At 44.7% G+C, this 12408-nt stretch overlaps 1 protein-coding gene across 1 annotated transcript in view; it reads right to left on the reverse strand.

Moving 5' to 3' along the window:
- ALK (ALK receptor tyrosine kinase) overlaps positions 1-12408 on the reverse strand; it is a 319074-nt gene that overhangs the window by 45862 nt on the left and 260804 nt on the right. The window contains exon 10 of the mRNA XM_068153686.1: positions 1326-1420. Within this exon, the coding sequence (XP_068009787.1) occupies positions 1326-1420 (95 nt within the window). The remainder of the gene's footprint in view (positions 1-1325; positions 1421-12408) is intronic.

Raw genomic sequence — 12408 nt, forward strand, 5'->3', positions numbered from 1 at the left:
CAGGCTTCTACTGCTTCTACTAGTTACTAGTCTGCAACTTAGCTACTACTAAGGATTGGTATGAAAAAGGCTCTTATGCTTGTCACTGCTAAACCCTGTAGGGAGGAGCAGAGAAGACAGATGACCCTAAACTGAGCAACAAGGGATGCCATTCCATGGACACCATATGCAGGATAAAGCTGAGGGATCACCAGGGTCAAGCCTCTTCTTCAGTGTCTGAGGAGGACTGTCCTGCCTTCAATCCCAATCTGTGCATTCCTGAATCTGGTTTGTGTCTGCTGCTGAGTCTAGTCTGGGACTTCCCCAGTCTCTGCCACAGCATCAGTGGTGATGGTGATGTCATTGCCATCAGAGGGGCTGCTTTGATGGTGCTTGTATGTATTTATTTTCATTACTCTTTAAAGCTGTTTTAGTTTTCTTTCTTCCAGTCTCTTTTCAGTCTCTGTCCTTTATTCCATTTCTCTTTCCCTCTGGGTTCACAGAGAGCATCTGTCATTGGTCTATTTGCTAGCCTGGCCCTAACTCTTGATTAGACATGAAGTAAGTTCTACTGCTCAAGCCAAAACAGAAGTTTCATGTGTTCACAGCAGCAGTCCTTCAATCCTCATGCAAGTTGCTGGACTGAGGTATGGAGTGACAGATCATTGAACACATTTACAAATGAAGTAATTCACTGTGCATGAGAGTAGGAAAGATGAGCCAGACACAAACGTTCAATAAAAGCCTAAATGGAGTGGAATCTGGCAGCAGAGCTACAGGCTGGGCATATTCTAGAGGACAGTCCATCACAAAGTCTGGAGCAGAATCCAAATTCTTTTCCCAAGAGTAGAAGAGAGTGAAGACCCTGGTTTCTGATTCAGAATTAAAAGCATGTCAGCCCAAATGAAATCACCTTGTTCTAATTTAACTGGGGTATTGTGCCCAATGTTATTGCAAAGTTAGTGTCAGTCACAGGATGTCTGTCTTTCCCTAGCCAGAGTCCAACTGCCATTCATTTTGATCACTGTCACACAGCAAACCAGGCCATGTGGAACTCTATAATCACAGATTGGCTTCCCCATCAGCCTGGGTGGATAGGTGATGCTACTGCCTCAGCTGGAAGCTGACTCTCCCACACCATATGTCTTACTACCCAGTTGTTGCCAAACTTGAAACCATTCATAGCTGGCTCCTCCTTCTGAGCCTAGTTATTTCTGAAACATACCTCTACATTTCTTTGGAAGATAAAAACACCCAGTCTCTTCCCCACAGTTTCAACCCCTTTCCAAACCTCAGTCAGATGGCCAACAAAAGACAAGCCACTTACAGATAAAAGGAAAACTTACTTGTTAAATAACAGTCCAGGCTAAGGGAGACATTGTCAAAAGCAATAAAGGCATCAGATCCTTCTTCCCATGAAGCGATGATCTGAAACCAAAACCTGCACAGATTGGAAGGACAGGGATTAAAGTCTGTTACAGAGATGTATTTGTAATTAAAGCAGTCTTAGAATGGGGAAAAAACCCACACCAAAACCAACCCCCTCTTTTCAGATACATAAAAGTATTAAATGGACAGAGAAAGTATCCCCTGACAAGCAAAGATGATCTGAGGAAGGGAGTTGTACTGGAATACAGGTAGAGAGAGAAAAGGAGACAGCCCTTCTTCCCTCCAGAGGCATACAACCTGTAGCAGGTGCAAGTCTGTGTGTGTGAGGACAGAAAATAGGTCCCTGGTTTCTGGCACTCAAGAAAAAATAACATCAGACACATAAGTGATTTTATTCTCACGAGTGATTTACACGTTGAAGTGGTACAACAAACAAAGCCCACAACTGGCTGGGACTCCTGAAGTCATCTGGAGTTTCTAAAAGGAACTGGCAATCAAAGGCTGAAACCAATGCAGAATGTATTTGGTATTGATTCTCTTCCTAGGAAGCAAAGGGTAGCTAACTGTCCTGGCAGTCACAAAGGTGACACTGAGTGGTACACAGGAGGATCAGATCTTATCTCCTTGTAGCAGCTGAGCAGCTTTGCCCTACATGATGTCCACATTCTCAGCTGCCTTTTGCTGGGAAGTTCTGCCATTCATACATTAGCTGAAGAAAGATCACTGGAACTCCAGCCTCAGACAATAGGAAGAGCAAAACCAAGCCACACCCAAGTGCTTCAAATCTGATAGCAAACTGAGCAGGTATCCATACAGCGCACTCATGGACTTAGATGTTCTCTTAGCTTAGCAAGTTCACGTTCCCTTGATGTGAATCTGCCACAGAAAATCCTAATACTCTGCTTAGGAAGGACAACAACTTCTAAAAGCAGCTGATCATGGCCCAGAAGGCAGATACAGTTGGGAGGTTGCTGCAAGGCTACAAACCCATGCTGACTAATCCTGACAACTTTCTTCCACGTACTTAGAAGAGAAGAAGATCATCAGTAGTCAGCACAGCTTTACCACCAGAAATGATGGCGAGGTTTGGCATAAGCTGATACAGACTCCAGGGATATATGTGTCTTTTGAGGGTGTCTAGATTGAAGGGCTGTCATCTTCTGCTACTGGTGGTCTCGCTAAACTACAGAAAAAGCTACAGAAAAGCTGATCCAATCAAAGCAAAAAGTTCAAACAGGAAAAACTCCTGGCAGCCCCTGAAGGGTGCAACAGAACAGAGTCCATTGGTAGCAGGGAGTTACTACGTTCCTTCTTTATTTCTGGTACAGCAAAGTAACTGCTTCAACACTGAAATGTCTCAGTCCTTGGAGATATGCATTGGACATATGGAGAGACTTAAAAATGGACTCTCAGTGCTCTAAAGACAGGAGCAGCTGCTACAAAAGAGCAAGTGATTGACACAAAGAACAGTGGATATGAAGGAGGAGTATCCCTAGCATCAAAGGAAACTCCAAGCAGCAAGACAACATTTTCCTTGCTAAACGATCCATCCTTAGCAGATCAAAAGGTGGAAGCTACATCCAAACAGATCTGAAGATCACAAGTATATTTTTTTTGCCTTCCTAACCTGTACAAAGTGCAACTGCAGCCTAATCTTGCCAGAAATCTTGCAGTTCTTGGTATACTTGCAACCCATTGTGGGTATGTCTAAGAGCAGAACTAGAAGGAAAACAAAACCCTTGGATATTAAACTGGCTTGCAACCACATCATCTGTCCTTCTGCCTCCCCCCACCATTTACTCCACAGCTGACATCTCACAACACTTCAAATGAAATCACAAGCTCTGGCATAAACATAGGCTGTTCAGTTCAAGATATGCCATGTGAGTCTTAAACAAAAGCTGTTGGGACAAAGTGAGCTCTTTACTCTTTCCTCTGTGCCAGCAGCAGAGGCGACTGAGCTTTACATGAAACAGGTCCTGAACCACCAGAGGTTACAGCCTGGTGTGTTACAGAGAGCCAGCACCCATCTTGGGCTGTAAACTACAGGCTATAGCTCAGCAGAAGCTTCTCCTCTCCCTCCCTATTGTGTGATGTTGAAAGCTCCAGGAAGAGCTACGGTGGAAACAGATTCAGCTTCATGACTGTGCCTGAAAATCAGTGACCTGCACACACTGAACCTTGGTGCTACACTGAAGGGACCACTGGAACTGAACATCAGATGCATTTGATCTTCAACCTGTTTCCTGAGGGTGCAAACTAAGTGCCCCTTGAGGATGTGGATGTTTTGATGTGTATTTATGTTTGTGAAGTGCTGAACTGAGGCAGGGAAATGAATTACAAAGACAAATAAGCAGTTTCTCCATGTCAGCTTTTCTCTCCTCTTCTGCTGACTTTAGCTCAGGTTGCATAAAAGAAGGAACAGACTTCTGCAAAGATGACTACTGCAGCTTCTTTGTATCTCCAGGCAACTAAATACTTCTGAAGATAGCTTCAGGCAATTTCTTTGGCAGAATCTAAGCTTCATGCCCCAAGGTGTTATCCTTTGATGCATTGTTCATGTTATGTCTCTTCAGACAATAAAGGGTTGGTCTTAGGAGAATTACCAAATGTTCAGCCCCTTGGAAGAGGAAGGCAGGATGCAAACTCATCTTTCAGTCACTGAAGGGGATGCCATCTAGCCATGCCCACAGAAGAATGCAAGAGGTTGCCTTTGCCTTTTCTTTGCAGTTCATGCAAATCAAGAGACCCTTGGTGATTTCACCTTTGGCAGCACCGGGACCACAACACTCGAGAGGTTTCCTGGAGCTCACCACGAATGGAAAAGAAAAGATGACAGAAATGCCTTCCAAATACAAAACTCCAGAGAATGTTGAACACTGTTAGGACCATCAGGTTGCCTATTTATCTGGTATTTTCCCTACCATGAATGCAGTCACAGTACAAACCTTCTCTGGAGCCCAGCATTTCTGCAACAAATAGTTCACCTTTTTATCTTCTCCAGTTTAATGCCACTATTAATTGAGAAATATGATGGCTTTCAAGTTCCATTGAAACAAGATCATCAGTTAACCAACACTTCAATCATTAACTGTGGTGGTTTTAGCTTAATGGGCTAATTAAAGGAAATTTAATCAAAACTGAAGATGGAAATGTCACACATCAGTGAGGCAGAAAAAACTCCACCGACAATCTTGTTCCCTTGCTGCCTTCCTTTTCATTTTTTCCCTTTCTGTTTGATTCCTGAAATCAATGGAACAACTTCCTTTGGCTTTGGAAGCTGATACTGAAACACCAGAAGCATGTGTTACTGCAGTGACTCAGAACAGTGCTGGAGGTGACAGCATCTCCCTGATATTTTTGCACTGATCAAAGTGGGGCATGCACACCCAGTCCTTCTGCTGGCACCTATTCAGCACAGATACTGGTCCACAGCACTGTGTAGACATATTCCCTGCAAACAGACATTGTGGTGGATGGCCCTGAAAGAGCATTCCTGAAAGCAATTATCCAGAAGCAGTAAAATTAGTCCTGGAGAGTTTGTCATGGTTTTGTTGCTTAATAAATCCCAGCAACTCCCTCACACAAATCCCAAATCCTCCTCAGACAAGGTCAGACAGCAGGAGGAAGCTCTTTAGAATGAGAGTGCTACTGGAACAGGCTGCCCAGGGATGTTGTTGAAGCCCTGTCCCTGGAGATATTCAAGACCAGACTTGATGTGGCCCTGGGCAGCTTATCTAGTTGGAGATGTTCCTGCTCACTGCAGGGAGGTTGGACAAGATGATCTTTGAGGGTCACCTCCATCTTCCAACCTGATGCAATCTGTGAATCTGTGAAAGTCTGTGTTCTTAACAGGAATGGAAACATGGCTGTCATGAAAGGCTTCACAGAATCACAGAATTGCTTTGGTTGGAAGAGGCCTTCAAGTTCATCAAATCCAACCACTGGTGGACAAGAAACTGACCATGAGCTAGCAATGGGCACTTGCAGCCTAGAAGGCAAATGGCATCCTGGGCTGCATCAAAAGAAGCATGGCCAGCAGATGAAGAGAGGTGATTCTGCCACTCTGCTCTGCTCTTGTGAGACCTCACCTGAGTGCTGTGCCCAGCTCTGGAGTCCTCACCACAGGAAGGACATGGAGCTGCTGGAGCAGGTCCAGAGGAGGGTCACAAAGATGAGCAGAGGGGTAGGACACCTTTCCTGTGAAGACAGGCTGAGAGAATTGGGGTTGTTCAGCCTGGAGAAAAGAAGGCTCCAGGAAGACCTTCTAGCAGCATTTCAGTACCTGAAGGGGATCTACAAGGAAGGCTGGGGAGGGATTGTTTCCAAAGGCTTGTAGAGGTGGGACGAGGGGCGGAGGGTTTTCCACCAGAGCAGAGTAAGTTTAGGCTGGACATTAGGAGGAAGTTCTTCATCATGAGGGTGGTAGAACACAGGAACAGGTTGCCCAGAGAAGTGATGGATGCCCCACCCCTGGAGACATTCAAGGTCACACTCGATGGGGCCCTGAGCAACCTGATCTAGCTGAGGCTGTCCCTGCTCACTGCAGGGAGGTTGGACAAGATGACATTTGAGGGTCCCTTCCAATGAGTATCTGATTATCTAACTCTACCAGGACCACCACTATACCATATCCTGGAGCACCATATCTAGACAGCTGTCAAATACAAGCAGGGATGATGACTCAACCACTGCCCTGGGCAGCCTTGAATAGCTTGGATATTAGAAAAATCATTACTTGAGGACTGGTGCAAATTACTTCTTATCTTTCTTTTCTTTGACCCTAGGAGCATGGCTAGAAAAAAAGTTCCTTAGATGCATGAGAATTGCAAAGTACAAATTCCACCCTGCAGAGCCCAGTGTCAGCTGAGCTGTGAATGCAACTCATCCAAAGGCCTTTTTGAAGGAAAAAACCAAACAAACCTGTTTGAGGCAGATGGGAAATGCTGTACCAGGTGGACAAATAAACAAACCCAATTCAAATCTCCCCTTTGGGGAACATCAGCTCAGCTGTCTGAAGGATATAAGTTTTACATAAATTCAAAAACCACTCAAGGGTGACTGCTGATCAAACACTTCTGAGCTGCAGATAAGAAATGGCAACAAAAGCATAACAAACAAACTTGGTTTGGTTTGTTTCTTTGGCCCAACCTGTGAAGCTGGAATGCAGAAAGGTAGAACCAAGGTAGAGATCACAGGTAGGTCCCTGAAAGGTAGGACCAAGCATATTGCAACCCGGTTAAATCTGACAGGAACAGGGTAACATCAAAGCTTCTTGGACTGTAGTATTCCCCTGGACTGTAGTATTCATCTGGATCTTTGAAACTTGGGGTTTATTGTTGTGTCCAGCAGATGGAGAGAGGTGATTCTGCCCCTCTGCTCTGCTCTCGTGAGACCTCACCTGGAGTGCTGCATCCAGCTCTGGAGCCCTCAACACAGGAAGGACATGGATGGAGCAGGTCCAGAGGAGGGCCATGGAAATGATCAGGGGGTTGGGGAACCTCTCCTATGAGGACAGGCTGAGGGAACTGAGGTTGTTCAGGCTGGAGAAGAAAAGGCTCCAGGGAGGCACTAAATAGCAGCCTTCCAGTACCTGAGGTGGTCTACAAGAAGGCTGCAGAAGGACTGCTTACAAAAGCCTGCAGTGACAGAACAAGGGGCAATGGCTTAAAACTAGAGCAGAGCAGACTTGGGTTGGATGTTAGGAACAAATTCTTTGCTAAGGGTAGTGGAAAACTGGAACAGGTTGCCCAGGGAGGTAGGTGAGGCCCCATCCCTGGAGATATTTGAGATGAGGCTCGACAGGGCTCTGGGTAACCTGATCTAGTTGAGGATGTCCCTGCTGACTGCAGAGGGGCTTGGACTGGATGACCTTAGGAGGTCCCTTCCAACCCAGACCATTCCATGATTCTCTGATTCTATTTCAGTGTGGCCAGTATTTGAACTTTATTACATCATCTTGGGTTTTCTGTTCAGGTGGTTTTTTCTGCTGACTTATTTTTCCCCCCTCAGTCTGAGGCTAAAAATGTGACAATACAGCTATAGTTATGTTTGTATAGTGTCCATGAGGACAAATCTTTCTGCTTGTCTCACCTATCTTTCCATTCTGTCACACAGAAATGTTAGGGCTTGGGTGTATTACACCCTTCTCTGTGTGGAGGGAAATAAAAACCGCTGTCCTTGAAGTGAAGGCCTCTGAAAGCTGATTTTATGCCAATTCTGCAGCTCCCTCCCTTCAGTAACAACTCCATATTCCACCCAAGCAGTCTCCCTGGCTCACACAGACACTTCAGGTTTCCATTAGCCAGCCTGAGGCAGCCATCTTCATGCCATTATTTTAGGAAGGTTCATCATTATTTTTTTCTTTCCTTTTTTTCCTTCTTTCTTTCCTTTTCCCCACAAGGACAGGGATTGTTAACCCAGAGTGAGCGTTCATCTCCTTTGTACTCAATGCCCCGTGCAGTGCCAGGATCATGGCATGCCTGTACATACAGATCCCCTTCATAACTTGCAATGTTTTGCCTCTGATGGAACTGATTTCTCTACCTAGCTAAAATAATTATGGCTGAACCTGCTCGAGATCAAGGTACTTATGGGATGGGGAAGTTTCAGGTCACTAACCCTTATTACATCCAGGTTCCCATTAACTCCTCTGTTACAAATGATGCATTGTTAGCTCACCTCACACAGGTATAGTTACTGTTTGGGATAAAAGTCATACCTAGATGGAATGAGATTATTTGCAGAAATATAAGCATGCTAACCAAACTCAGTTCCAGTGGCAGAATTTCCATGCAGGGAATTACTTAATAGCTAGCAACAAAAGTTGAGGTTCAAAGGTGTTATTAAAAGCAAGCAGGCAGAATATGTGCAGGTACAAAACTGCCACAGGTACCCTGCACACACAGTCACCAAAGCCTCTTGTTTTTTCAGATGAACAAAAAAGCCATCAGCAGAATAAGTCTGTTTCAGAAGAAGGACAGTAGCAGACATTGTTAATGCCACAAAGCAGAAGAGCAGTGATATGGACACGAAATCTCACTGTTTTTATCAAAGAGATGTGGGACTATGAGAGAGCATCACAGGCTTCTTGGATGTATATAGGAAGAAAGAGATCTGGGGGCAGATGTGACCAGCTAATAGATAGGCAGTGATGTATAGGAAGACATAGGACTGCTTTCTGTGCAGGGTCCCTGCTTCATCATAGCAGAACAGAAGGAAAGTTCAGGAATAACATGAGACAAACAAGCCTTTGGGTACACAACATTGCCAAGAACTTTCCTTTTCCTTCCTCGAGGAGAACCCTGATGCCCACAAACTTACTGGAAAGAAAATCTGAAAGGAGTGTGAAGGAGAGACAGAGCATAGCAAGAACACATTAACAGACAAGAGAAGTGCTTAGCTGCAGCTGGTAGAAACACAGCAGAGCTGTGTGACCACGAGACAACTTTCCCTGCTCTTTTTACTGCAGCAGTATGTGAGAGGGTCCCCAGCTGCTTTGACTGCCATTGAGATCAGAGCTGCTAAGGGAGCCAAACAGAACAAAGGACCTCACTCCCAAAGAGTGAAAGGGAAACCCATTTTGACACAAAGATGAAAAACTGCTGGGCATTAGTCTACTTCATAAAAATCCAGCAAGTCAGCAAGATGAAAGAGGTACAGAAGCCAGTTTAAAGAAAGTACAATCATCTGGAGAGGATTTTTGAGTTGTTGCAATGGAATATCACCTTCTGGGGTAACTTAAACCGGTAGATCTTTTGTTTTCTTCCTCAGGTAAGTCACATTACACAGGCTCACAGGATGTCAGGGGTTGGAAAGGACCTCTGGAGATCCTCAAGTCCAACCCCCCTGCCAGAGCAGAACCATAGAATCTAGGGCAGGTCACACAGGAGCACATCCAGATGGGTCTTGAAAGGCTCCAGAGAAGGAGACTCCACAACCTCCCTGGGGAGCCTGCTCCAGGGCTCTGGGACCCTCACAGTAGAGAAGTTCTTCCTCACATTGAGGTAGAACTTCCTGTGCTGTAGTTTACGTCCATTGTGCCTTGTCCTGTCACAGGCTGTCCCTTCCTTCCTGACACCCAGCCCTCAGATATTCTCATACATTCTTCTCTTCCATCATAAAAATATTGAGCAGCCTGTGTTCAGGAGAAGGTCAGCACCAAGAAAATAATTTTGAAGCACTCTGAGCAATGGGATCAAAGGAAATGTTTCTTCTCTTTCTGAGTGTGCTGCCCTGTTTAAGGACACACACCTAGTCTTGCTGTCAATGACAAGGCAAATGATGCTGCTACTTAGGACTGAAAATTTACTTTCAAGGAAACTCCTCTCAACCCTCCTTCGCCCATCTGGCCACTACTGCATCATACTGGCTACAAATTCAGACCTTCTAATCCTAAAAATAAAGAAACCTACAAAAGGAAGCCAAAGAAACCTTTCTATCCAGCAGGCACACTCACATTCATTTTATATTCCTGTGCAATCTTCTTCTATCAGAAGACTGTACAGAGACTGGACAGGTTGCTGGTAACAATTATCAGGTTCCTCTCAAAGAAATGAGAGTGAAAACTTTAAACAAAAGGGTGGATTCAGCACTGCACATAGACCTTAAAGACCAGAGCTAGACCTGCCTGATGTGGAGTCCACTTCCAGGCAACTCCAAGCAGGTGGTAGACAGACCCACAGAACGTGGTTGTTCCATGTGGATGACCTCAGCTTCACCAATGAAGCAGAAATCAGAAGAATTGGAATTAGTTTTATTTTTCTAGCCAGGTTTCAGACTATTTGAGCTAATCCTTTCCCACCTTTTACACTGTGCAGCAGAACAGTTGCTGGGCAGATTGGTGATAATAAGCATCAGCCTATAGGTAAGCTCCAGAGAGTCACTCTGCTACATGTGTTTGCATTTTATCTATGTGATATACCTTAACCACCCTGTTAAACTAACAGAATGTCTAATTATTAGCTAGACAAATCATTCAATTTCAATTACATCAGGCTTCTGTTTGCTCTTGCTGTCCCATTCCCATGACTATATCATTATTAAAATTTAAGCTCACATTTACTTACTAAGCAAAACCAAATGTATAAAAAAAGCAAACCCAAACTACCAACTGAGAAAGAGCTTTCACAGCTCTGCTCCCTGCTTGCACTTATGTCAAATTAAAAGAGAACAATCCTCAACAGGCTCATCACTTATCATTGCAGAACAAACAAACAATTCCCATCAGAGAATCAAAGAATGGCTTGAGTTGTCCCAGCCCCCCTGCCAAGGACGGAGACATCTTCCACTAGACCAGGGTGATCAAAGCCTCCTGGTATTAAACACTTCCAGGGATGAGGCATCCACAATTTCTCTGGGCAACCCATTCCAGGGTCTCACCACCCTCCTAGTAAGAGCTTCTGCCTAATGTCCAATCTAAACCCACCCCCTGCTCCAGTTGAAAGCCATTGCCTCTTGTTCTGTCACCACAGGCCCTAACAAAAAGTCCCCCTCCATGTCCTTCCTGTGTTGGGGGCTCCAGAGCTGGATGCAAATACACAGTTTCATAAAATAATGAATAAAACAATTTGACAACATCCCAGTTCTCTACTCTCAACCCAAACTCTTTAGCTGTGCATTCATGTGTAGATTGTGCCTAGCTCTCCAGCTTTCACTCATCTGTGCAGCTGTCTTGTTTGCAGGTAATGTCCGTCAGTGTGGGGCAGGTGACTCCATGGGGGCCAAAACAGGCACAACAAGGATTGTTAGTTCACTTGGAGTGTATTTAAGTGGCAAGTTAAAAGACAATAGCTCTGGACACCGCCTTTTGCCTCTGGTAGGTATAATCTGTTCATCCAACAGTTCAAGGAACTCTTGCCCACAACTGGCTCCTTTAATTGTGGGTCTTTTGATGGCCCCACAGGCCCTTTGCCTTTCCTCTCCCACACACAGAAGACAGTGAGCATGTGGAATTGGGTTAGAGCTCTGTTAATGCACACACCACAGGAACCGACTCTCAAGAGTGCTTTGCCAGCACCTTCCAGAGTGAGGAAGGATAGCTACCTTTGGGAAGATGCAAAAGAGCCAGGACTTCAGCCTCCTTTAAGTCCAGGCAGAAAAGGCAGGACCTCACACAGGGTGACTTACAATAGGATGCTTTCCTAAGGATCAAATGGGAAGAAAGAAGAAAGAAGTCTATCCTGTCCCTGTTGGAAATTAAAGCATGTGTCCAGGGCTGCCCAGGCTCATGCAGTGCTAGAATCTAACACATCTCCAGCCCCACTTTAGCTTCTTTGTCATACTCCTCCCTACTTTCTGTCCTTGCCAAATCACCTGAAATGTTCTAGCTGTGATTTTCTGCCAAAATATCATTTCCTCCAACAGCCTGAGGGATACCAAACATTTAAGAAATGTCTGTTTCTAAAGATAGAGCTGATCTAATTTCTTGGAAGTCTTCCTAATGATTCTGAAATTTTATAAGGCAAACATGGAAATTATGGCTAAGCAGCTTTTGAACAAGCACGCTTTTGAGCAGCTTTAGAGCATATTATCTTGTTATTAATAACACTTTCCACTCATCTTCCCAATCACAATGGGATGTGCTTCAAATCTGTGTGGAACAGCTACACTGGTGTGCTTTATTCAAGACTCTGTGAGGTGATTTAAAGTTTCACCTCCTCCTGTAGGAATATATGTGATACCACGCTTCTTCTAACACAAGCCCTCACAGCAACTGCCACAGGAACCAATTAGGAAAGGCAAGGCACAGCAAGCTCACAGCAGCACCAGCACTGTGTTCACATCAATTAAATACTTTCTACAGTTCAAGGAAACTGTCATTTCTCTCCCTGTACCACTTTGGTGCATGCTTCCATAGAGCTCCTTCCCAATTTCTACACCAGGCCAGATTTCCTAAGAAACAGGTTTTGAGATGGTGAGAAGGATGTCTCACAGATTCCCTTCTTGCCAGGAAAGATTAGTTTCAACTCAACTGATCTTGGGGGAAAAAGAAATGATCACTGAAACAGTGCACTTTCTGTGAATAAATAAGGACAATAA

The sequence above is a fragment of the Melanerpes formicivorus genome, unplaced genomic scaffold, assembly GCF_026170545.1.
Source record: "Melanerpes formicivorus ecotype bairdi unplaced genomic scaffold, bMelFor1.0.p_v2 SCAF_26, whole genome shotgun sequence".
Classification (NCBI taxonomy): Eukaryota; Metazoa; Chordata; class Aves; order Piciformes; family Picidae; genus Melanerpes; species Melanerpes formicivorus.